The sequence below is a fragment of the Danio rerio genome, chromosome 4 (assembly GCF_052040795.2).
Source record: "Danio rerio strain M-AB ecotype USA chromosome 4, GRCz13ab, whole genome shotgun sequence".
Lineage (NCBI taxonomy): Eukaryota > Metazoa > Chordata > Actinopteri > Cypriniformes > Danionidae > Danio > Danio rerio.
In genome coordinates this window covers 79,569,290-79,594,389 of record NC_141024.2, presented here as the reverse complement: position 1 = coordinate 79,594,389, position 25,100 = coordinate 79,569,290, and the positions used below count along the sequence as shown (strand labels likewise).

General features: G+C 39.5%; 2 protein-coding genes, 1 long non-coding RNA gene and 17 other non-coding genes across 24 annotated transcripts in view; 1 reads left to right on the top strand and 19 right to left on the bottom strand.

Annotated features, from left to right (window-relative positions):
- Positions 1 to 25,100, bottom strand: part of LOC137491081 (uncharacterized) — a 554,517-nt gene that overhangs the window by 93,823 nt on the left and 435,594 nt on the right. The gene's annotated exons all lie outside the window — the stretch shown is intronic.
- On the top strand, positions 1,007 to 23,688 carry LOC101883177 (uncharacterized). 2 transcript variants are annotated; one of them, XM_087248552.1, is made up of 11 exons: positions 1,007 to 1,061; positions 20,294 to 20,477; positions 20,601 to 20,841; positions 20,949 to 21,222; positions 21,363 to 21,540; positions 21,621 to 21,697; positions 21,788 to 21,968; positions 22,288 to 22,536; positions 22,624 to 22,795; positions 22,886 to 23,034; positions 23,201 to 23,688. In XM_087248552.1, the coding sequence occupies exons 3-11, from the start codon at positions 20,660 to 20,662 to the stop codon at positions 23,446 to 23,448; spliced, it is 1,710 nt and encodes a 569-aa protein (XP_087104678.1). In that variant the 5' UTR covers positions 1,007 to 1,061; positions 20,294 to 20,477; positions 20,601 to 20,659; the 3' UTR covers positions 23,449 to 23,688. The 2 variants fall into 2 exon arrangements, with proteins under 2 accessions (XP_087104678.1, XP_087104677.1); XM_087248551.1 differs by lacking the exon at positions 1,007 to 1,061 and adding an exon at positions 19,022 to 19,399.
- On the bottom strand, positions 5,567 to 5,655 carry trnar-ucu (transfer RNA arginine (anticodon UCU)). The gene is given in 2 exon segments: positions 5,567 to 5,602; positions 5,619 to 5,655. It is a non-coding gene; the product is annotated as a tRNA-Arg (tRNA).
- Positions 6,090 to 6,163, bottom strand: trnat-agu (transfer RNA threonine (anticodon AGU)). The gene has a single exon. It is a non-coding gene; the product is annotated as a tRNA-Thr (tRNA).
- On the bottom strand, positions 7,170 to 7,258 carry trnar-ucu (transfer RNA arginine (anticodon UCU)). Its single transcript is given in 2 exon segments — positions 7,170 to 7,205; positions 7,222 to 7,258. It is a non-coding gene; the product is annotated as a tRNA-Arg (tRNA).
- On the bottom strand, positions 7,952 to 8,025 carry trnat-ugu (transfer RNA threonine (anticodon UGU)). Its single transcript has one exon. It is a non-coding gene; the product is annotated as a tRNA-Thr (tRNA).
- On the bottom strand, positions 8,772 to 8,860 carry trnar-ucu (transfer RNA arginine (anticodon UCU)). The gene is given in 2 exon segments: positions 8,772 to 8,807; positions 8,824 to 8,860. It is a non-coding gene; the product is annotated as a tRNA-Arg (tRNA).
- trnat-ugu (transfer RNA threonine (anticodon UGU)) lies at positions 9,554 to 9,627 on the bottom strand. Its single transcript has one exon. It is a non-coding gene; the product is annotated as a tRNA-Thr (tRNA).
- Positions 10,897 to 10,970, bottom strand: trnat-agu (transfer RNA threonine (anticodon AGU)). Its single transcript has one exon. It is a non-coding gene; the product is annotated as a tRNA-Thr (tRNA).
- Positions 11,157 to 11,230, bottom strand: trnat-ugu (transfer RNA threonine (anticodon UGU)). The gene has a single exon. It is a non-coding gene; the product is annotated as a tRNA-Thr (tRNA).
- Positions 11,977 to 12,065, bottom strand: trnar-ucu (transfer RNA arginine (anticodon UCU)). The gene is given in 2 exon segments: positions 11,977 to 12,012; positions 12,029 to 12,065. It is a non-coding gene; the product is annotated as a tRNA-Arg (tRNA).
- Positions 12,499 to 12,572, bottom strand: trnat-agu (transfer RNA threonine (anticodon AGU)). The gene has a single exon. It is a non-coding gene; the product is annotated as a tRNA-Thr (tRNA).
- Positions 12,759 to 12,832, bottom strand: trnat-ugu (transfer RNA threonine (anticodon UGU)). Its single transcript has one exon. It is a non-coding gene; the product is annotated as a tRNA-Thr (tRNA).
- On the bottom strand, positions 13,581 to 13,669 carry trnar-ucu (transfer RNA arginine (anticodon UCU)). Its single transcript is given in 2 exon segments — positions 13,581 to 13,616; positions 13,633 to 13,669. It is a non-coding gene; the product is annotated as a tRNA-Arg (tRNA).
- On the bottom strand, positions 14,116 to 14,189 carry trnat-agu (transfer RNA threonine (anticodon AGU)). The gene has a single exon. It is a non-coding gene; the product is annotated as a tRNA-Thr (tRNA).
- Positions 14,376 to 14,449, bottom strand: trnat-ugu (transfer RNA threonine (anticodon UGU)). Its single transcript has one exon. It is a non-coding gene; the product is annotated as a tRNA-Thr (tRNA).
- trnat-agu (transfer RNA threonine (anticodon AGU)) lies at positions 15,720 to 15,793 on the bottom strand. The gene has a single exon. It is a non-coding gene; the product is annotated as a tRNA-Thr (tRNA).
- trnat-ugu (transfer RNA threonine (anticodon UGU)) lies at positions 15,980 to 16,053 on the bottom strand. Its single transcript has one exon. It is a non-coding gene; the product is annotated as a tRNA-Thr (tRNA).
- trnar-ucu (transfer RNA arginine (anticodon UCU)) lies at positions 16,802 to 16,890 on the bottom strand. The gene is given in 2 exon segments: positions 16,802 to 16,837; positions 16,854 to 16,890. It is a non-coding gene; the product is annotated as a tRNA-Arg (tRNA).
- On the bottom strand, positions 23,405 to 24,107 carry LOC147845085 (uncharacterized). The gene is made up of 3 exons (XR_015483822.1): positions 23,979 to 24,107; positions 23,699 to 23,853; positions 23,405 to 23,522 (listed from the first exon to the last, which is right to left on the bottom strand). It is a non-coding gene; the product is annotated as an uncharacterized LOC147845085 (long non-coding RNA).

The window sequence follows — 25,100 nt, the reverse complement described above, 5'->3', positions numbered from 1 at the left end:
AGGGAAAAAAGTTTTCATTATTAAAAATAAAATTATATTATAATGAATTGAAATCATATATTGTATGCATTTGGGTCAGTTTTAATGCATTAATGAAGGCTATTTAAAGCTGGACCGACCGACGCAATAAACATGTATGTCGCGTTTGTTTAATTTATTATGCACGCGAAAACTTATTCTAAACCAAATATGTTGCCGGATTCTTTTTATGGGAACGAGAGATAAAGTGCTTATGAAGTGCTTTGTCGGCCTCTGGTGGTTAACTAATGCAGAGCCGACGTCTGGGTCTGGGAGACATTACTGTGGATGATGAGAGGTTCAGTTGCTTTACAAACCAGTTTTTAAAGGAAAAATGTTGTATTGGGAAAATAAGTTGACTTTAGCCATCTTCATTTGTTTTGTTGCTGTTGTTTTATAGGACTATTAATTGAAGCTTTTTTTTATTGTGGCTGCTGCATTTTGTAGTTAATGTTGATACACCTATGTTGAGGTATTTTGATTTGAAACGCATTTAAAAAAATTTTCCCCAGGCCTGGTTAAAAGGTAATGCAAGAGTTGTGTGTTGTTTTTGTAGAAGTTTCTCAGAGTTGCTTGGCTGAAGTCTTTGTGTAAAGATGCAAATGAGCATTGAAAACTCAATCCATACCGATGTCTCAATACACACAACTACATTCACTTATATAATAGTTATAGAAGATGTATACTATTATACTGTGATATATTATCATTCGTTGAAAGAAACAATTTATAAACTTCACATTGAGGTTTTATTTGTGTTAAGTTCAGTCAATATATTGACATGAGCTAACTATTAGCAGAGTTTTAGTCATTTATTTATTACTGAACTTGTTCTTTATGTGAGTTTAGAGTCCTTTATTTCTCTTAAAGCACATGCAGCTTATTACTGGCTTCTGGAAGACTGTCAACACTTTATGTTTATAAATTGTAACTATCAAAATGTAACTTGTTTCTGTGCCAATTTTGTTTCCTTTCCTTCGTTTTTTAGTTGAACAGAACATGTGTGAGCAGCTCAGCTTTCCCGAAAGCCTCTTACTCACCTGGTATGTATTAAAGATTTTTTTCTCTCTATTTATTACTTGTGTTTATGCATACAAATATGCAGACATTCACAAAAGCATATATACGATACCCTGTGACAAAACCTTTTCCTTTCAACACAGTAAAGCTATCACATACTGTGATGCATCTAAATATTTATAATTTGAAAATAATTACATCACTAGTAAAATTATTGTATAGGCAGTTTATACAGAATAATTCAATGACAAGAGTTTACTTTCATATCTACACAATGTAGAACTTTTAATGTGATTAACCTGCTCCACCTACACCAATTACAACACTTCTCAGACTTCTTTTTTCACTATGGTGTAATAACAATACACAGCAAATTCATTGGTGTTAAATTTCAAGTGTTGTGGTAATTCAGAGTAAAGTGTTAAAATTCTAGAGTTAGATAAAGGTAAAATAACCCTCTCGGAGTTAGAAGCTGATTTGCCTCCTTGTCACACAGAGTAACATGTATCTACCTTTGTAGAAAACCCTTGTATTTGAGAAACTAATCAGAGTGTCTGAAATCTCACCACACCCTTATTCACCTGGCCCTTAAATTAGTCAATTAGTTTAGTCCACTAGACAGAGTGAATGACCACAAATAAGTGAATTCAGACACCTGCTGTTGAACACCTGCTGTTAACAAGCACAATCACTGAAGGAATAAGAAATTGAAGGAAGAAATAAAACTACAGACACAGCCTCACACCAAACCAACTGAATTAAAACAGGATTAAACAACTCCATTAAATAATAGCATAAGCAGTTTTACTGATTACAGTTTGACTTCATTTCTGTAAGAATATTTGACAATGAACAGAGGTTTAGATTTTTTTATTAAAAATTATTTAATTTGACTTCACCATCATGGAGATCTTGACGCTTTAGGCTCTTATAGCCTAATGTTTCTCTGACTGTTATAGCTGTTTCTTAAACTCATCAGTTATAGCAAGAAATGTCAAGAGAAACTATACTGTTTATGATTAATTGTTCTAGATATAATTTCAGGTGTTTAAAAAGTTGATTGATAAAAAATATGCAAATATAGTTGCATTAAAACTGCATGGGACAGTAATACTGGCAGTTTGCTGCTCTTCATAGAAGATTCATCAAACAATTAGGATGCAATAATAATTAGAGTGTCATGCATTCAAGCTCCAGCTTGCTCATTATGACACACAGACATCAAGAATCAGGATATGAACCTAAGTTTTGCCATAGATCAAACATTCTCATTGTAAATAGTGTTTTTAAACCTGTTATAAGGTCATTAATTGTTGGCGATTCAGTGGTTTCATTTATGTATATTATTTATTTCTCACATATAACTAATATGATACTGAATTAGAAAACAAGCAGGAAAGTATGGCTATGATATCATAAATAAACTCTTCAGACTGACAAATTAATTTTCTTTTGGCTTTCCATGCTATATGTAAATAGTGTGATTAACACTAACTATAGCAGCCAAAATAAAACACAAATATAGTAAGAAGTTGAAGAGCCTGACTAAAGCAGACTCTGTCCTCCATCATGGTGACTTCAAATGAACAACAGAAATTTCATTAAGAGCTTTTGTTCACATGACAGAAATCAAGTCAAAGGTCAGTAATAGGTGAAGCTCCATGATAAGTTGTTTAATGTGATGAGTTTTTTTTTTAAAGATGTTGAAAAATAACATTTTTTATTGATTATTATTTTATTTTGAATATTTTTTTATAGTTTTTTTTTCTCATTTGATTTCATCTTTGGTTTTGGCTTGTGTTTTTCTTTCCTTCAGTGATTCTGCTTGTTAACAGTTGTTCATCAATAATTCTCAATCCTCCTTTAATTAGACACTTAATTGTCTCATTAACTTCATCACTGTCTGAGTGTTCAGCCCTCTGTGGTGAGGACACTAGTTAGGATTTTGCTCTGGAATTTAAGGCTTAAGTGTGTTCGAATGAAAAATACAGACTATGGGATGTATTTTTAACAGAAATATTCTGGAAACTGAATTTACGAATGTAAAATGTTGAAAACAGCAGATTACTGGCAACCACTGCTGCCAGTATTTTGACATACATTTAACAGATATTTTACACAATAAGAGTTTGCTAATTAACACTCTGAGTGTTAAAAATCTTAACACTTTCAAAAGTGTTATTTTAACTCTTATAGTGGTTCCCATATAAACACTGAGGGAGTGTTAATTTTAACTCTAAGGTAGTTAAATCTACCAAATCTAAAATTTGCAGTGTGAGATCGATAAAAAATACAGACTGTTGAATGTGCTTTTAACAGAAATATTCTGTAAACTGTATTTATGAATGTTAAAAACAGAAAGCTGCTGGTATTTTATCGGAAATTTAACAGATATTTTACACAATAAGAGTTTGCTAATTAACACTCTCTTGGTGTTGACAATGTTAACACTTTCAAAAGTGTTATTTTTAACACTTATAGTGGTTCCCATATAAACTCTGAGGGAGTGTTAATTTTAACTCCAAGGTAGTTAAATCTATTATCTAAAATTTGCAGTGCTCACCTAGCATTCCATGGATACAGATTGAAAGAAAATGTACAGGCAATTTGAGTCTTGACACATATTTATACTCTGATTCTTTAAAGAAACTCAAAATACATCTAACCCATTTGTGAGAGCCACTATTTTATCATGGCATGAGTCACAGGTTGAGCTGGGAGAAACCCCGGTACTTTCTAAATTCTCTCCCATTTGGGGTAATGCATTATTCGTACCAGGGAAATCAGACAAGGGTTTTAAGCTGTGGTTCCAGAAAGGCTTGCAAAAGATATCAGATCTTTATGAAGATAATATATTGATGTCCTTTGAAACCTTAAAGGAAAGATATAAAATTCCTCAGTCTCATTTTTTTAAGTATCTTCAGATCCGTAATTTTATAAGATCTAAAAATCATTCATATCAGTGTCCGACCCTAAGTAGTTTAGAAGAAATTGCAGTTAAAGATCCCAGTGCCAAATACAAAATTTCTACACTATATAGCAAATTTGTTAATGCTTCCAAAGAATCTACAAATCATAAAAGACTGGCTTGGATTGAAGACTTTCAAAAAGATATTACAGAAAATGAATGGGAAGAAAGTTGTCTTCAAGCGCAAACATTATCAATCAATACCCGTTTTAAATTAATCCAATATAATTGGGTAATGAGAACATATATAACACCAGAAATGTTAAATAAATTTAATAGAAATATTCTGGACATTTGTGGAAAATGTTTGACTTACAAGGGCACACTGTTCCATTGTGTTTGGCAATGTGAGCACTTGCAATTCTTTTGGAAAGAAATAATTGGTGTAATCTCTAAAACTATTGGTAAAGAAATCCCTGTTTGCCCTAAAATCTGTATCCTTGGTCTTTTCCCACCTGCCTTATCGCTGAAGTCATATGAACAGAAGTTTATAAATCTGTGTCTATTACATGCGAAGCGCCTGATTGCCATTCACTGGAAAAGTTCTCATGCTCCATCTTTGTCACTCTGGATTAAGGAAATGTCTTCCTGTATAGCAATGGAAAGGTTGACTTATTCAATCACACAAAAAATGCACATATTCTACAAGATTTGGGACTTCTTCCTTTATTTTTTAAATAACAGTGCACTGACTGTTTAGTAATCCCAAACAATGTGACTGTTAAAATACACTGTGTTTGTAATGACTAACTTTAATATACTTTCACTGGAATGTATATGTTGAAATGTCAATTTTTTAATGGTATTTATTTTTTATATATTTTTAATTTTTAACAAAATTGCCCTTTTTATTTTTATCTTTAAGTTTATTTTAGTTAATCTTTATTTTCTATTTATTTGTTTTTGTATTACTTTCCTCGCATGAGAATGCATTTTTTTATTCTATTCCTTTCTTTTTTTAATTTTTAATTTTTATTTTGAACGTCGGGATGGGGCGGGAGTTCTTTGATTGGTATTTGGTTACTAATACAGTAAGAATGTATCACACCTTTCTGAAACAATAAAAGTGTTTAAAAAAAAAAAAAAAAAAAGAAAGCCACTCTCCCGTAATCTGAGGGAAAGGTGCAGTTCTGGCCAACTTAGTCTTAACACTAAAAGAAAAAACCTCTGCATACGATACTTCCAAACGCAGTTTCATCTAAGACAGTGGGGGGGAAGCAAAATTTACTGTGCTTTCTACTCAGTTACTTTGCACATGCATAAAGAGGCTCTTGTACGACAAATCCAAAAGGCGTGATCTCAACAATAGGTGGCAGTTACTTTTCCCCAAAACCACAGGTTGCCGACGAGTCATTCCTCAAGCCCACTAGGCCCTACACCGTTTTCTAATCTCCCTTATTTAAAACAGCTCAATTAAGTCATCGGCTTTATTGTAGAGTACCCCTAGTATCTGAGCCTGCACTGCGCAATGAAAGAAAGAAGCAAAACGGGATGGACAGATGCCTAAAATGTTAGAAACGCACCACACCTTAAGTCAAGGAAGAAAAAGAGCAAAGCTTGCGACTCTGGTGGGACTCGAACCCACAACCTTTGAATGGCTCAGCTCACAACCTAGAAGTCCAATGCGCTATCCATTGCACCACAGAGCCTAAGTGCTCTGCTTCCTCTAGAACTGTCGGACAGAAAGCACTTTTTAGTACTCTCTGGCCCATGAAAGAACAGCCAACTGCGGACAAGGCACTGCTGGAATTCAAAGCCAGGATCTCCTGTTTACTAGACAGGCACTTTGACCAACTAAGCCACAGCGCCAAACGACCTTGACACAGGCTAAATGTTTAATTCCAAAAAAAAAAAAAAAAAACTAACAACGGTAGCGCTGCACGTGGGAATGTCTGGACTTGAAATATTAAAGTCCAATTGGTTAGGCATTACCACACTATGCTATATAAAGGCATCGTCCAAAGCCCTCTTGAACGAGCAGCGTTCTTAAGGATTTGAGTGTTGTTAAGGAACCGACTGCTAAACATCCCGCTGCGTAAACACTCGTTACTCTTAACAAAAGCAAACACAAAACCTGTACATTAGGCACTGCTGGGATTTGAACCCAGGATCTCCTGTTTACTAGACAGGCGCTTTGACCAACTAAGCCACAGCGCCAATGCTGAATAGGAGCCAAGACGTTTTTGCACACAGAGACCAAAAAAAGACAGCAAGTCTTGAAATGGCAAGCAAAGAGGTTGTTTAACTCTATTTGTCGCACTATTCATTACGCCTCAAAGCTATACAATTTTATAATTCATTCCGGTGAGCTCTATAAAACAAGCACACGCACCACCTGGACTAAGGCGCTGCTGGGATTTGAGCCCAGGATCTCCTGTTTACAAGGCAGGCGCTTTGACCAGCTAAGCCACAGCACCACAGAAATTCACAAGAAGAGACATTTGCCCGACAACAAAAATCGAAGAAGGAAAAATAATACACAACAAAAACCAGCATGTCAGGATGCAGAAAATGCTGACAAGCCGGACGCGGTCTTTTAGAGTCTGGATGATCATGTCTCAAGCCTGACCATGTCATCCAAACCCAGAAACAGCTCGGAAAATGGAAATCAGGACTAACATATGCTATCGGCCATTGAAAGAGTTTCAGATCAGAAAGCCACTCTCCCATAATCTGAGGGAAAGGTGCAGTTTGGATTTGAACCTAGCACCTGCTGTTCCCAAGACAGGTGCTCTGGCCAACTTAGTCTTAACACTAAAAGAAAAAACCTCTGCATACAATACTTCCAAACGCAGTTTCATCTAAGACAGTGGGGGGGAAGCAAAATTTACCGTGCTTTCTACTCAGTTACTTTGCACATGCATAAAGAGGCTCTTGTACAACAAATCCAAAAGGCGTGATCTCAACAATAGGTGGCAGTTACTTTTCCCCAAAACCACAGGTTGCCGACGAGTCATTCCTCAAGCCCACTAGGCCCTACACCGTTTTCTAATCTCCCTTATTTAAAACAGCTCAATTAAGTCATCGGCTTTATTGTAGAGTACCCCTAGCATCTGAGCCTGCACTGCGCAATGAAAGAAAGAAGCAAAACGCGATGGACAGATGCCTAAAATGTTAGAAACGCACCACACCTTAAGTCAAGGAAGAAAAAGAGCAAAGCTTGCGACTCTGGTGGGACTCGAACCCACAACCTTTGAATGGCTCAGCTCACAGCCTAGAAGTCCAATGCGCTATCCATTGCACCACAGAGCCTAAGTGCTCTGCTTCCTCTAGAACTGTCGGACAGAAAGCACTTTTTAGTACTCTCTGGCCCATGAAAGAACAGCCAACTGCGGACAAGGCACTGCTGGAATTCAAAGCCAGGATCTCCTGTTTACTAGACAGGCACTTTGACCAACTAAGCCACAGCGCCAAACGACCTTGACACAGGCTAAATGTTTAATTCCAAAAAAAAAAAAAAAAACTAACAACGGTAGCGCTGCATGTGGGAATGTCTGGACTTGAAATATTAAAGTCCAATTGGTTAGGCATTACCACACTATGCTATATAAAGGCATCGTCCAAAGCCCTCTTGAACGAGCAGCGTTCTTAAGGATTTGAGTGTTTTTAAGGAACCGACTGCTAAACATCCCGCTGCGTAAACACTCGTTACTCTTAACAAAAGCAAACACAAAACCTGTACATTAGGCACTGCTGGGATTTGAACCCAGGATCTCCTGTTTACTAGACAGGCCCTTTGACCAACTAAGCCACAGCGCCAATGCTGATTAGGAGGCAAGACGTTTTTGCACACAGAGACCAAAAAAAGACAGCAAGTCTTAAAATGGCAAGCAAAGAGGTTGTTTAACTCTATTTGTCGCACTATTCATTACGCCTCAAAGCTATACAATTTTATAATTCATTCCGGTGAGCTCTATAAAACAAGCACACACATCACCTGGACTAAGGCGCTGCTGGGATTTGAGCCCAGGATCTCCTGTTTACAAGACAGGCGCTTTGACCAGCTAAGCCACAGCGCCACAGAAATTCACAGTAAGAGACATTTGCCCGATAACAAAAATCGAAGAAGAAAAAATAATACACAACAAAAACCAGCATGTCAGGATGCAGAAAATGCTGACAAGCCGGACGCGGTCCTTTAGAGTCTGGATGATCATGTCTCAAGCCTGACCATGTCACCCAAACCCAGAGTCAGCTCGGAAAATGGAAATCAGGACAAACATATGCTATCGGCCATTGAAAGAGTTTCAGATCAGAAAGCCACTCTCCCATAATCTGAGGGAAAGGTGCAGTTTGGATTTGAACCTGGCACCTGCTGTTCTCAAGACAGGTGCTCTGTTCAACTTAGTCTTAACACTAAAAGAAAAAACCTCTGCATACAATACTTCCAAACGCAGTTTCATCTAAGACAGTGGGGGGGAAGCAAAATTTACCGTGCTTTCTACTCAGTTACTTTGCACATGCATAAAGAGGCTCTTGTACAACAAATCCAAAAGGCGTGATCTCAACAATAGGTGGCAGTTACTTTTCCCCAAAACCACAGGTTGCCGACGAGTCATTCCTCAGGCCCACTAGGCCCTACACCGTTTTCTAATCTCCCTTATTTAAAACAGCTCAATTAAGTCATCGGCTTTATTGTAGAGTACCCCTAGCATCTGAGCCTGCACTGCGCAATGAAAGAAAGAAGCAAAACGCGATGGACAGATGCCTAAAATGTTAGAAACGCACCACACCTTAAGTCAAGGAAGAAAAAGAGCAAAGCTTGCGACTCTGGTGGGACTCGAACCCACAACCTTTGAATGGCTCAGCTCACAGCCTAGAAGTCCAATGCGCTATCCATTGCACTACAGAGCCTAAGTGCTCTGCTTCCTCTAGAACTGTCGGACAGAAAGCACTTTTTAGTACTCTCTGGCCCATAAAAAAACAGCCAACTGCGGACAAGGCACTGCTGGAATTCAAAGCCAGGATCTCCTGTTTACTAGACAGGCACTTTGACCAACTAAGCCACAGCGCCAAACGACCTTGACACAGGCTAAATGTTTAATTCCAAAAAAAAAAAAAAAAACTAACAACGGTAGCGCTGCATGTGGGAATGTCTGGACTTGAAATATTAAAGTCCAATTGGTTAGGCATTACCACACTATGCTATATAAAGGCATCGTCCAAAGCCCTCTTGAACGAGCAGCGTTCTTAAGGATTTGAGTGTTTTTAAGGAACCGACTGCTAAACATCCCGCTGCGTAAACACTCGTTACTCTTAACAAAAGCAAACACAAAACCTGTACATTAGGCACTGCTGGGATTTGAACCCAGGATCTCCTGTTTACTAGACAGGCCCTTTGACCAACTAAGCCACAGCGCCAATGCTGATTAGGAGCCAAGACGTTTTTGCACACAGAGACCAAAAAAAGACAGCAAGTCTTAAAATGGCAAGCAAAGAGGTTGTTTAACTCTATTTGTCGCACTATTCATTACGCCTCAAAGCTATACAATTTTATAATTCATTCCGGTGAGCTCTATAAAACAAGCACACACATCACCTGGACTAAGGCGCTGCTAGGATTTGAGCCCAGGATCTCCTGTTTACAAGACAGGCGCTTTGACCAGCTAAGCCACAGCGCCACAGAAATTCACAGTAAGAGACATTTGCCCGATAACAAAAATCGAAGAAGAAAAAATAATACACAACAAAAACCAGCATGTCAGGATGCAGAAAATGCTGACAAGCCGGACGCGGTCCTTTAGAGTCTGGATGATCATGTCTCAAGCCTGACCATGTCACCCAAACCCAGAGTCAGCTCGGAAAATGGAAATCAGGACAAACATATGCTATCGGCCATTGAAAGAGTTTCAGATCAGAAAGCCACTCTCCCATAATCTGAGGGAAAGGTGCAGTTTGGATTTGAACCTGGCACCTGCTGTTCTCAAGACAGGTGCTCTGTTCAACTTAGTCTTAACACTAAAAGAAAAAACCTCTGGATACGATACTTCCAAACGCAGTTTCATCTAAGACAGTGGGGGGGAAGCAAAAATTACTGTGCTTTCTACTCAGTTACTTTGCACATGCATAAAGAGGCTCTTGTACGACAAATCCAAAAGGCGTGATCTCAACAATAGGTGGCAGTTACTTTTCCCCAAAACCACAGGTTGCCGACGAGTCATTCCTCAAGCCCACTAGGCCCTACACCGTTTTCTAATCTCCCTTATTTAAAACAGCTCAATTAAGTCATCGGCTTTATTGTAGAGTACCCCTAGTATCTGAGCCTGCACTGCGCAATGAAAGAAAGAAGCAAAACGGGATGGACAGATGCCTAAAATGTTAGAAACGCACCACACCTTAAGTCAGTGAAGAAAAAGAGCAAAGCTTCCAACTCTGGTGGGACTCAAACCCACAACCTTTGAATAGCTCAGCTCACAGCCTAGAAGTCCAATGCGCTATCCATTGCACCACAGAGCCTAAGTGCTCTGCTTCTTCTAGAACTGTTGGACAGAAAGCACTTTTTAGTACTCTCTGGCCCATGAAAGAACAGCCAACTGCGGACAAGGCACTGCTGGAATTCAAAGCCAGGATCTTCTGTTTACTAGACAGGCACTTTGACCAACTAAGCCACAGCACCAAACGACCTTGACACAGGCTAAATGTTTAATTCCAAAAAAAAAAAAAAAAACTAACAACGGTAGCGCTGCATGTGGGAATGTCTGGACTTGAAATATTAAAGTCCAATTGGTTAGGCATTACCACACTATGCTATATAAAGGCATCGTCCAAAGCCCTCTTGAACGAGCAGCGTTCTTACGGATTTGAGTTTTGTTCAGAAACCGACTGCTAAACATCCCGCTGTGTAAACACTCGTTACTCTTAACAAAAAGAAAACACGAAACCTGTATATTAGGCACTGCTGGGATTTGAACCCAGGATCTCCTGTTTACTAGACAGGCGCTTTGACCAACTAAGCCACAGCGCCAACGCTGAATAGGAGGCAAGACGTTTTTGCACACAGAGACTAAAAAAAGACAGCAAGTCTTAAAATGGCAAGCAAAGAGGTTGTTTAACTCTATTTGTCGCACTATTCATTACGCCTCAAAGCTATACAATTTTATAATTCATTCCGGTGAGCTCTATAAAACAAGCACACACATCACCTGGACTAAGGCGCTGCTGGGATTTGAGCCCAGGATCTCCTGTTTACAAGACAGGCGCTTTGACCAGCTAAGCCACAGCGCCACAGAAATTCACAGTAAGAGACATTTGCCCGATAACAAAAATCGAAGAAGAAAAAATAATACACAACAAAAACCAGCATGTCAGGATGCAGAAAATGCTGACAAGCCGGACGCGGTCCTTTAGAGTCTGGATGATCATGTCTCAAGCCTGACCATGTCACCCAAACCCAGAGTCAGCTCGGAAAATGGAAATCAGGACAAACATATGCTATCGGCCATTGAAAGAGTTTCAGATCAGAAAGCCACTCTCCCATAATCTGAGGGAAAGGTGCAGTTTGGATTTGAACCTGGCACCTGCTGTTCTCAAGACAGGTGCTCTGTTCAACTTAGTCTTAACACTAAAAGAAAAAACCTCTGCATACAATACTTCCAAACGCAGTTTCATCTAAGACAGTGGGGGGGAAAAAAAATTTACCGTGCTTTCTACTCAGTTACTTTGCACATGCATAAAGAGGCTCTTGTACAACAAATCCAAAAGGCGTGATCTCAACAATAGGTGGCAGTTACTTTTCCCCAAAACCACAGGTTGCCGACGAGTCATTCCTCAAGCCCACTAGGCCCTACACCGTTTTCTAATCTCCCTTATTTAAAACAGCTCAATTAAGTCATCGGCTTTATTGTAGAGTACCCCTAGCATCTGAGCCTGCACTGCGCAATGAAAGAAAGAAGCAAAACGCGATGGACAGATGCCTAAAATGTTAGAAACGCACCACACCTTAAGTCAAGGAAGAAAAAGAGCAAAGCTTGCGACTCTGGTGGGACTCGAACCCACAACCTTTGAATGGCTCAGCTCACAGCCTAGAAGTCCAATGCGCTATCCATTGCACTACAGAGCCTAAGTGCTCTGCTTCCTCTAGAACTGTCGGACAGAAAGCACTTTTTAGTACTCTCTGGCCCATGAAAGAACAGCCAACTGCGGACAAGGCACTGCTGGAATTCAAAGCCAGGATCTCCTGTTTACTAGACAGGCACTTTGACCAACTAAGCCACAGCGCCAAACGACCTTGACACAGGCTAAATGTTTAATTCCAAAAAAAAAAAAAAAAACTAACAACGGTAGCGCTGCATGTGGGAATGTCTGGACTTGAAATATTAAAGTCCAATTGGTTAGGCATTACCACACTATGCTATATAAAGGCATCGTCCAAAGCCCTCTTGAACGAGCAGCGTTCTTAAGGATTTGAGTGTTTTTAAGGAACCGACTGCTAAACATCCCGCTGCGTAAACACTCGTTACTCTTAACAAAAGCAAACACGAAACCTGTATATTAGGCACTGCTGGGATTTGAACCCAGGATCTCCTGTTTACTAGACAGGCGCTTTGACCAACTAAGCCACAGCGCCAATGCTGAATAGGAGGCAAGACGTTTTTGCACACAGAGACTAAAAAAAGACAGCAAGTCTTAAAATGGCAAGCAAAGAGGTTGTTTAACTCTATTTGTCGCACTATTCATTACGCCTCAAAGCTATACAATTTTATAATTCATTCCGGTGAGCTCTATAAAACAATCACACGCATCACCTGGACTAAGGCGCTGCTGGGATTTGAGCCCAGGATCTCCTGTTTACAAGACAGACGCTTTGACCAGCTAAGCCACAGCGCCACAGAAATTTATAGTAAGAGACATTTGCCCGATAACAAAAATCGAAGAAGAAAAAATAATACACAACAAAAACCAGCATGTCAGGATGCAGAAAATGCTGACAAGCCGGACGCGGTCTTTTAGAGTCTGGATGATCATGTCTCAAGCCTGACCATGTCATCCAAACCCAGAGTCAGCTCGGAAAATGGAAATCAGGACAAACATATGCTATCGGCCATTGAAAGAGTTTCAGATCAGAAAGCCACTCTCCCATAATCTGAGGGAAAGGTGCAGTTTGGATTTGAACCTGGCACCTGCTGTTCCCAAGACAGGTGCTCTGGCCAACTTAGTCTTAACACTAAAAGAAAAAACCTCTGGATACGATACTTCCAAATGCAGTTTCATCTAAGACAGTGGGGGGGGGAAGCAAAAATTACTGTGCTTTCTACTCAGTTACTTTGCACATGCATAAAGAGGCTCTTGTGCGACAAATCCAAAAGGCGTGATCTCAACAATAGGTGGCAGTTACTTTTCCTCAAAACCACAGGTTGCCGACGAGTCATTCCTCAAGCCCACTAGGCCCTACACCGTTTTCTAATCTCCCTTATTTAAAACAGCTCAATTAAGTCATCGGCTTTATTGTAGAGTACCCCTAGTATCTGAGCCTGCACTGCGCAATGAAAGAAAGAAGCAAAACGGGATGGACAGATGCCTAAAATGTTAGAAATGCACCACACCTTAAGTCAGTGAAGAAAAAGAGCAAAGCTTGCGACTCTGGTGGGACTCGAACCCACAACCTTTGAATGGCTCAGCTCACAGCCTAGAAGTCCAATGCGCTATCCATTGCACTACAGAGCCTAAGTGCTCTGCTTCTTCTAGAACTGTTGGACAGAAAGCACTTTTTAGTACTCTCTGGCCCATGAAAGAACAGCCAACTGCGGACAAGGCACTGCTGGAATTCAAAGCCAGGATCTTCTGTTTACTAGACAGGCACTTTGACCAACTAAGCCACAGCACCAAACGACCTTGACACAGGCTAAATGTTTAATTCCAAAAAAAAAAAAAAAAAAAAAAAAAAAAACTAACAACGGTAGCGCTGCTGGTGGGAATGTCTGGACTTGAAATATTAAAGTCCAATTGGTTAGGCATTACCACACTATGCTATATAAAGGCATCGTCCAAAGCCCTCTTGAACGAGCAGCGTTCTTAAGGATTTGAGTTTTGTTCAGAAACCGACTGCTAAACATCCCGCTGCGTAAACACTCGTTACTCTTAACAAAAAGCAAACACGAAACCTGTATATTAGGCACTGCTGGGATTTGAACCCAGGATCTCCTGTTTACTAGACAGGCGCTTTGACCAACTAAGCCACAGCGCCAACGCTGAAAAGGAAGCAAGACGTTTTTGCACACAGAGACTAAAAAAAGACAGCAAGTCTTAAAATGGCAAGCAAAGAGGTTGTTTAACTCTATTTGTCGCACTATTCATTACGCCTCAAAGCTATACAATTTTATAATTCATTCCGGTGAGCTCTATAAAACAAGCACACACATCACCTGGACTAAGGCGCTGCTGGGATTTGAGCCCAGGATCTCCTGTTTACAAGACAGGCGCTTTGACCAGCTAAGCCACAGCGCCACAGAAATTCACAGTAAGAGACATTTGCCCGATAACAAAAATCGAAGAAGAAAAAATAATACACAACAAAAACCAGCATGTCAGGATGCAGAAAATGCTGACAAGCCGGACGCGGTCCTTTAGAGTCTGGATGATCATGTCTCAAGCCTGACCATGTCACCCAAACCCAGAGTCAGCTCGGAAAATGGAAATCAGGACAAACATATGCTATCGGCCATTGAAAGAGTTTCAGATCAGAAAGCCACTCTCCCATAATCTGAGGGAAAGGTGCAGTTTGGATTTGAACCTGGCACCTGCTGTTCTCAAGACAGGTGCTCTGTTCAACTTAGTCTTAACACTAAAAGAAAAAACCTCTGGATACGATACTTCCAAACGCAGTTTCATCTAAGACAGTGGGGGGGAAGCAAAATTTACCGTGCTTTCTACTCAGTTACTTTGCACATGCATAAAGAGGCTCTTGTACGACAAATCCAAAAGGCGTGATCTCAACAATAGGTGGCAGTTACTTTTCCCCAAAACCACAGGTTGCCGACGAGTCATTCCTCAAGCCCACTAGGCCCTACACCGTTTTCTAATCTCCCTTATTTAAAACAGCTCAATTAAGTCATCGGCTTTATTGTAGAGTACCCCTAGTATCTGAGCCTGCACTGCGCAATGAAAGAAAGAAGCAAAACGGGATGGACAGATGCCTAAAATGTTAGAAACGCACCACACCTTAAGTCAGTGAAGAAAAAGAGCAAAGCTTCCAACTCTGGTGGGACTCAAACCCACAACCTTTGAATAGCTCAGCTCACAGCCTAGAAGTCCAATGCGCTATCCATTGCACCACAGAGCCTAAGTGCTCTGCTTCTTCTAGAACTGTTGGACAGAAAGCACTTTTTAGTACTCTCTGGCCCATGAAAGAACAGCCAACTGCGGACAAGGCACTGCTGGAATTCAAAGCCAGGATCTTCTGTTTACTAGACAGGCACTTTGACCAACTAAGCCACAGCACCAAACGACCTTGACACAGGCTAAATGTTTAATTCCAAAAAAAAAAAAAAAAAACTAACAACGGTAGCGCTGCATGTGGGAATGTCTGGACTTGAAATATTAAAGTCCAATTGGTTAGGCATTACCACACTATGCTATATAAAGGCATCGTCCAAAGCCCTCTTGAACGAGCAGCGTTCTTACGGATTTGAGTTTTGTTCAGAAACCGACTGCTAAACATCCCGCTGTGTAAACACTCGTTACTCTTAACAAAAAGAAAACACGAAACCTGTATATTAGGCACTGCTGGGATTTGAACCCAGGATCTCCTGTTTACTAGACAGGCGCTTTGACCAACTAAGCCACAGCGCCAACGCTGAATAGGAGGCAAGACGTTTTTGCACACAGAGACTAAAAAAAGACAGCAAGTCTTAAAATGGCAAGCAAAGAGGTTGTTTAACTCTATTTGTCGCACTATTCATTACGCCTCAAAGCTATACAATTTTATAATTCATTCCGGTGAGCTCTATAAAACAAGCACACACATCACCTGGACTAAGGCGCTGCTGGGATTTGAGCCCAGGATCTCCTGTTTACAAGACAGACGCTTTGACCAGCTAAGCCACAGCGCCACAGAAATTTATAGTAAGAGACATTTGCCCGATAACAAAAATCGAAGAAGAAAAAATAATACACAACAAAAACCAGCATGTCAGGATGCAGAAAATGCTGACAAGCCGGACGCGGTCTTTTAGAGTCTGGATGATCATGTCTCAAGCCTGACCATGTCATCCAAACCCAGAGTCAGCTCGGAAAATGGAAATCAGGACAAACATATGCTATCGGCCATTGAAAGAGTTTCAGATCAGAAAGCCACTCTCCCATAATCTGAGGGAAAGGTGCAGTTTGGATTTGAACCTGGCACCTGCTGTTCCCAAGACAGGTGCTCTGGCCAACTTAGTCCTAACACTAAAAGAAAAAACCTCTGGATACGATACTTCCAAATGCAGTTTCATCTAAGACAGTGGGGGGGGGAAGCAAAAATTACTGTGCTTTCTACTCAGTTACTTTGCACATGCATAAAGAGGCTCTTGTGCGACAAATCCAAAAGGCGTGATCTCAACAATAGGTGGCAGTTACTTTTCCTCAAAACCACAGGTTGCCGACGAGTCATTCCTCAAGCCCACTAGGCCCTACACCGTTTTCTAATCTCCCTTATTTAAAACAGCTCAATTAAGTCATCGGCTTTATTGTAGAGTACCCCTAGTATCTGAGCCTGCACTGCGCAATGAAAGAAAGAAGCAAAACGGGATGGACAGATGCCTAAAATGTTAGAAACGCACCACACCTTAAGTCAGTAAAGAAAAAGAGCAAAGCTTGCAACTCTGGTGGGACTCGAACCCACAACCTTTGAATAGCTCAGCTCACAGCCTAGAAGTCCAATGCGCTATCCATTGCACCACAGAGCCTAAGTGCTCTGCTTCTTCTAGAACTGTTGGACAGAAAGCACTTTTTAGTACTCTCTGGCCCATGAAAGAACAGCCAACTGCGGACAAGGCACTGCTGGAATTCAAAGCCAGGATCTTCTGTTTACTAGACAGGCACTTTGACCAACTAAGCCACAGCACCAAACGACTTTGACGCAGGCTAAATGTTTAATTCCAAAAAAAAAAAAAAAAAAAAACTAACAACGGTAGCGCTGCATGTGGGAATGTCTGGACTTGAAATATTAAAGTCCAATTGGTTAGGCATTACCACACTATGCTATATAAAGGCATCGTCCAAAGCCCTCTTGAACGAGCAGCGTTCTTACGGATTTGAGTTTTGTTCAGAAACCGACTGCTAAACATCCCGCTGCGTAAACACTCGTTACTCTTAACAAAAAGCAAACACGAAACCTGTATATTAGGCACTGCTGGGATTTGAACACAGGATCTCCTGTTTACTAGACAGGCGCTTTGACCAACTAAGCCACAGCGCCAACGCTGAATAGGAGGCAAGACGTTTTTGCACACAGAGACTAAAAAAAGACAGCAAGTCTTAAAATGGCAAGCAAAGAGGTTGTTTAACTCTATTTGTCGCACTATTCATTACGCCTCAAAGCTATACAATTTTATAATTCATTCCGGTGAGCTCTATAAAACAAGCACACGCATCACCTGGACTAAGGCGCTGCTGGGATTTGAGCCCAAGATCTCCTATTTACAAGACAGGCGCTTTGACCAGCTAAGCCACAGTGCCACAGAAATTCACAGTAAGAGACATTTGCCCGATAACAAAAATCGAAGAAGAAAAAATAATACACAACAAAAACCAGCATGTCAGGATGCAGAAAATGCTGACAAGCCGGACGCGGTCCTTTAGAGTCTGGATGATCATGTCTCAAGCCTGACCATGTCACCCAAACCCAGAGTCAGCTAGGAAAATGGAAATCAGGACAAACATATGCTATCGGCCATTGAAAGAGTTTCAGATCAGAAAGCCACTCTCCCATAATCTGAGGGAAAGGTGCAGTTTGGATTTGAACCTGGCACCTGCTGTTCCCAAGACAGGTGCTCTGTTCAACTTAGTCTTAACACTAAAAGAAAAAACCTCTGGATACGATACTTCCAAACGCAGTTTCATCTAAGACAGTGGGGGGGGAAGCAAAAATTACTGTGCTTTCTACTCAGTTACTTTGCACATGCATAAAGAGGCTCTTGTACGACGAATCCAAAAGGCGTGATCTCAACAATAGGTGGCAGTTACTTTTCCCCAAAACCACAGGTTGCCGACGAGTCAATCCTCAAGCCCACTAGGCCCTACACCGTTTTCTAATCTCCCTTATTTAAAACAGCTCAATTAAGTCATCGGCTTTATTGTAGAGTACCCCTAGTATCTGAGCCTGCACTGCGCAATGAAAGAAAGAAGCAAAACGGGATGGACAGATGCCTAAAATGTTAGAAACGCACCACACCTTAAGTCAGTGAAGAAAAAGAGCAAAGCTTGCAACTCTGGCGGGACTCGAACCCACAACCTTTGAATGGCTCAGCTCACAGCCTAGAAGTCCAATGCGCTATCCATTGCACCACAGAGCCTAAGTGCTCTGCCTCCTCTAGAACTGTTGTACAGAAAGCACTTTTTAGTACTCTCTGGCCCACGAAAGAACAGCCAACTGCGGACAAGGCACTGCTGGAATTCAAAGCCAGGATCTCCTGTTTACTAGACAGGCACTTTGACCAACTAAGCCACAGCGCCAAACGACCTTGACACAGGCTAAATGTTTAATTCCAAAAAATAAAAAAAAAACTAACAACGGTAGCGCTGCATGTGGGAATGTCTGGACTTGAAATATTAAAGTCCAATTGGTTAGGCATTACCACACTATGCTATATAAAGGCATCGTCCAAAGCCCTCTTGAACGAGCAGCGTTCTTAAAGGGGTGGTCCACAACGATGTCATATTTTAAGCTTTAGTTCATGTGTAATGTAGCTAAGTGAACATAAACAACATCTCTGAATGTAATATACCCAAAGTTCAATGCAAAGGGAGACATTAGCTTTTACAGAGTTAGCTTAGCAAAGCCTACAACGAACGAATTTTGGAGACTACAAACAAAGTCTTCCGCCCCCTGTGACATCACAGGGGTTCCAGGTTACGCGCATTTACTGCTCACACGCCTCGCGCTGCAAAGAAGCGTGGCCACAGACGCGTAAAGAACGGAAAATGCCGAAACGCTGCTATTTTCATGGATCTTGTTCTGCTTCGCTATTTAACCTTCCAAAGGACGTGACACAAAGAGAGAAGTGGTTAAAATTCATTTTTAATCATGTTCCAGAATATTACAAAAAAGATATCACTCTCTGTGCACAGCATTTTACAAAGGACAGCTTTCAAAATTGGTCGCAGTTCAGGGCTGGATTTAGCCAAAAACTTCTCCTCAAAGAAGGAGCAGTACCTACGATAAAAGACGATGCTGGGGATTGTGAGCTACAACCTGTAAGTATTTCTATTTGTTGCAATATCTTACATGCATAGTTTCTAGCATTCATTGTAGGCTATGTTGTAGTACGGACGTAAACCAGGATATAAACCACGAGAAACGCGGTTTGTCTTTAGCAATTGGTTTTGTCTTTGTCAATTGTTAGTCTTTAGTTTGTTGAGGTGGTCTCTAAGTAACAAAGTTATGAACCGGGAGGAGTATGGATCGTCGATCAGAAGCTATACCAAAGTAAATGCGCTAGCTTGTGGATGATATTACGGAAGTTTTCCTGTGCAAATAACAACGGGAGGGTGGCAGAAGATGAGTGTGAAATACGAGAAACTCTCGGGAAAAAACGGGAGTTTAGCAGGTATGATTTAGCTAACGTTACAAACATACGTATCGGTTTTATCCCTGTAATTATCCACGCTCGTCACCAGCAAACACGATGTATATGTATGCGGAAACATTGTGTGAGTTTTACAATTGAAATAGTGGAGTATATTATGTACAGACATCCGAAGTCTCCCTGAGGCGCCGCCACAGCCCCCTCCTCCCCCGCTCGCTATTCATGTTTGTCGTGAAATCTCCCACTCTCGCTTTTTCTGTACGTCGCTTTTCAAACTACTTTTATCAACTTGGGAAGTTTGTACATATACTGATAATGCTTTGAAATAGCCGCAAGTTGCTACGATGATGTACATCTGCTTAAAAAAACACATGCTGGAAATGTATGTTTTGCTGCAGGTTTCAATGGGTTTGCTGGTCTCAATATTGGTCAGGGCCAACACTGAGAACAGCTAGACCAGCACTGAAAACAGCATCAAAACATATCTTACTAGCATGTGATTTTTTTTTAGCAGGGGTGGCAATTAAAAAATAAACAAACACATGCTTTTTATTTTTACCAGACAACATCTCAACAGGTTACCAGCTCCCCAGACCTACCTTCCACACCTACACATGTAGAAGTTGCATGTCAGGTAGACATTAAAGAGACTGTGACAGTAGCCACCAAAACATCACCAAATGTGCGATCAGTGGGTACACAAGTTTCTTTTCGTACTTTGCGGGACATCCATGTAAGAAGCAAAGGTATGTTTTATTTTATTATTTAAATATTTGCTGTTGTTTGTTTGTGCATTCTAAAGTTGTTTGTGTGCCAGGTATATTGTGTATTAAATAGCATGAATAACACAATTCCCTTTTTTTTAATAGGTATTCAGGCGAAAGTGTCTTGTCGTAATGTTGGCACAGAAACAATTTCTTTGCCAGATATGCAGCTCTCTTCAACACCAATTAAGGGTTCAATCTTTAGGCCAAGCAAGCGACCTCGTCTTTTGTTGGAGGAGGAGGATGACAACAATGATGATGAGGACGAAGAGTCTGATTTGCATGTAGAACCACATGACTCCACTTATAATCCGGAATCTGTTGTCACGGAAGATTCACAGTCAGTGTAAGTTAATGCATCTTTATCAACAACTTTGTAGTATACAGAATGTATCATACTATTAAATATAAAATCATAATATTAAAACATTGATTACACTTTGTTTCATTTAGGTTAGATCCAGAATCAAACTACATGGACAACAAATACATTGTATTTGAAAGCTGCCTTATAGACTTGTTTGGTTCCTGTCCCGTCTGTAAGACAAAGTGTGCCATCCAAAAAAGACAAATGGGGACTTTTATTGCATTAACACAGCTGTGTGACAAGTGTAACTACCTACGACAGTGGCAGAGCCAGCCCATAGTAGGTAGTACTCCAGTCGGAAACCTGATGTTGTCTGCTGCTACATATTTCACTGGTGGATCATTCATTCAACTACAGAGGGTAATTTAAACAATAATTTAGTATTCTCAAATAATGCAACAGTAAAAATAAATGTTTATACATTTTAAATACAAATTTTATGTGTGCGTATGTGTGTGTATATATATATATAATGACTTATTGCTTCAATATCTCCTTAGGTTTTCAAGGCCATGAATCTTCAAACGATTCAGTACTCTGCTTTCAGGAACCATGCCAGAAATTTTTTAGAACCTGCCATCATACACAAGTGGAATCTAGAGCAACAAAATATTTTTACACAGCTAAAAAAAGAGGGAGCGGTTGCATTAGCAGGAGATATGAGAGCTGACACACCAGGTATGGTGGGTTTATTTAAATCACTTTGAAATCTGATAAATGTATGTGTGTTAATGTATAATTCTTTTTTTTTCAAATAGGACATTCAGCAAAATTTGGCAGCTACACATTGATGGACAATGAAACCAACAAAATTGTCGATCTTCAACTAATTCAGGTGAGTGTAAACACACAAGAACTGTTATACTTGTTTAAATTTGTAAATGTTTCTACTTATTTATTTGAACTTATGCGTACTTATCAACAGAGCAACGAAGTCGGTGGAAGTTATCACATGGAAAAAGAGGGATTAAAACGTTGTCTTGATAAGCTGGATGCTAATGGTTTAGCTGTTGACTACATAGTCACCGATCGCCATCCTCAAATTCAAAAGTACCTGAGAGAGCGTGGCATCACCCAGTTCTATGATGTGTGGCACTTTGAAAAAGGTAACAATATGTAATACACATGTATATATAAATATATGAGTAATATTACATTAGTAGCAAAAATCAAAAAATGTGTTTAGAAAAATAGATAGATAGATAGATAGATAGATAGATAGAAAGATAGATAGATAGACAGATACATACATACATACATACATAGATACATAGATAGGTACACCGATAGATATAGCACACCGCTACTTATGTGGCAATACTTGTATAAGTATTATATTTATAGAAGCTTAGTCATGTTGATTTTTGTTTTTCATTTGAGTTTCTTGATGTAATTATTTTACAAATTTTGTTTTTGATTGTACAGGTTTGTCCAAGAAGCTTGAGAAGCTTTCAAAAAGGAAAGAATGTGAGGTGCTGAAGAGATGGTTGAAAAGTATAAAGAACCATGTGTACTGGAGTGCGACTTCCTCCGTGTCTGGCCCGGAAAAGGTTGCCAAATTAACATCCTTACTGAACCACATACAAAATATACATGTTCACAATAACCCGCTGTTTCCAAAGTGTGAACACCCTGATGTACTTTCAAGAGATCGCAAAAAATGGTTCCAACCAGGTATTTATCCAAAAAAAGTTTATGAATTTACACAATACTGGTTAAATGTAGAGCTGCTGTTCGTATTTCATGGCTGTATCATTACAGGTTCACAGGCCCTCTATAAAGTAGAAAAGGTTTTGAACAACAAGAGAGTTGTCAAGGATGTTGCAAAACTCAGCCACCACTATCAAACATCCTCACTTGAGGCATTTCATAGTGTGATTCTGCGTTTCACACCAAAGAATGTTGTTTTTCCTTTTATTGGAATGCTGTGCAGGTGTTTATCTTTGTTATTTTCATTTAAAATATTTATACAATAGTTGTTACAATGTGTACATTTTTCATTGGTTTGTTCAATGATTTACAGGTTATATCTCGCAGCTATGCACCAGAATGAAAATTGTCAACGTGAACAGGCAATAACTACTACTGGACAGGCTGTGTACAAATTTGTATTTCCAAAAACGAAAAGGGGGGAATGCACAGCAAAACCAGTGAAAACAGAGCCAACATATGGTAAGTTGGATTTTTTTTTATTATGAGTTCTTAATAACAAAATTACAAATAATTATTTATGAGAAAGTAAATATAAGCAGATTAAATAAATTATGAATAAATATCACAGTATAGTTGTTCCAAACATGTAATTGTTTTCTCAGAAAACATTTTTTTTTATTATTAGGCTACGTGAAGGACCTCATGGTCCTTGTGCTAGATGAGGTCTGTTTGGATCCAGCACCATATGTGGAAGAGCTGCAGTCCATTCCGGTTCCACCACCTCTTTCCTCTCAATTTGAGAAACCCTCAAAAGAGCATGTTATTTCACAGCATGTTTCAAGATTTAATCAAGGGGAGGCCGGAACCCAACATACTGTCCTGCTGCATTCGGAAACTCCTGGCGTATCCGGCGCACCACACATGACGGGATGACAACCCTCACTTCACGTCCTAGCCAGCCCCAGCACCAGCTAACAAAGCTGCGATATGACAGATAACGGAAACGCCTATGGCAATAAAAGGAAACGGATGTCAGCATTGCATATCAAACCTTGCAATTGTACATATGTGTATATATTTATTGTTTATTTAAGTTTTTTTAAACTGGTTTTCAGTGATTTGTACTTAGTAACTTAAAATACATTTATTAACATTTATTAAAATACATTTTACAAAAACTTACTCTTCAACATTTCTGTGTCTCAACGGTCCATAGTCTGCCCTGTATATATTATTTATATTCTGTAATGTGTACATGTTTAAACAATTGGGTTCAAAACCAGGATGCTGCACCATGCAAGTAGGAGGGTCTGGAACCTGCATCATACGCTGGACAACCTAAACCGTAATGTATGACAATAATTAATTTCTGCGTGGTCAACTTGCATGTATCCTTTATGAAAAGTGCACTATTAGTCAAACTCAGAAACATTAATGAAAAGCCATTAATGCAATTACATTACCTTCTGTGTTTCTTTGCAGCAGATGTTTTCTACTTCTGTTGGCATTTTTTCACAGTTATTACAAGTGCACCTAAAGAAAATTAAATGTATTCCCATAACAAAAAATTAGCTTGATTTTGTATATGTTGCCACATAATTATTGGTTGCTGTTATAACATTGAACATTCATCAACAAAACGGATAAAAACAAAATATTAAATATTGCTATTACCATTTACAAATGACAACCTATTTTGAAACTGACACTAGATGTAAAAGAAGAAAAAAAGATGTTATCAAGCCAACAGCACTTCAGAAATCCAGTGAAGACCGCAGCTATTCATTGTTTAGCACACATATTACTGTTACGGTAATTTCGTGACCGTTTTACTCAATAAAATATCATTCATATTATATATATATATATATATATATATTATAACATATAATATATTTTCTGCAACGTATGTTTCATTATGTATGTACAAAACTGCACTGTTTTCAGTATAGGTTCGTCCGTGCTTTCATTTTTGTAAGTATTATTTTCATTCATTTATTCAGCCTAGCCATAATTTATAAATACCTGAAGTGCGTTTTAATTTGTCCTAGCCTTATTACGATAGAATGCCATTACGATTGCATTTTTATGGCGTGGTTAAACCTCAGAAGTGAACGAGAAAACAAAGTAGATCGTTTTACCTGCTCTCTATTACAAACGGAGACATTACAACCATCTTATAATGTACTATTTCCTATATACACTAGTATGGGATGTCATGTTTTTTATAAGTATCATTTTAATTTATTTATTCTGCATAAACATTTAGCTTTTATAATTACCTGAAGTGCGTTTTAATTAAGCCTTACTATGGTACAATGTTATTACGATCGCATTTTTATGGCGTGGTTAAACATCAGAAAGTGAACGAAAAACAAAGTAGTTACCTGCTAACGTTATCCATTAGAAAGGGAGACCTTACAGCCACCATATAAAGTACCATTTGCTATTTACACTAGTATGGAATGTAATTTGTACAAACTGACCATTACTGTGTTACTGTGTACTACTATGAAATGCTGATGGCTTGACCACATTCCTCTTACCAATGAACAAAACAAAAACGTACCATTCCGAAACATCTT

Excerpts from the sequence above, each read along its gene's own strand:
- LOC101883177 (XM_087248551.1), top strand. The coding sequence starts at position 19,127 with ATGCCGAAACGCTGCTATTTTCATGGATCTTGTTCTGCTTCGCTATTT. Across the intron at positions 21,223-21,362 it reads CATTCATTCAACTACAGAGG|GTTTTCAAGGCCATGAATCT; the intron begins GTAATTTAAACA and ends ATATCTCCTTAG. Across the intron at positions 21,698-21,787 it reads TCGATCTTCAACTAATTCAG|AGCAACGAAGTCGGTGGAAG; the intron begins GTGAGTGTAAAC and ends ACTTATCAACAG.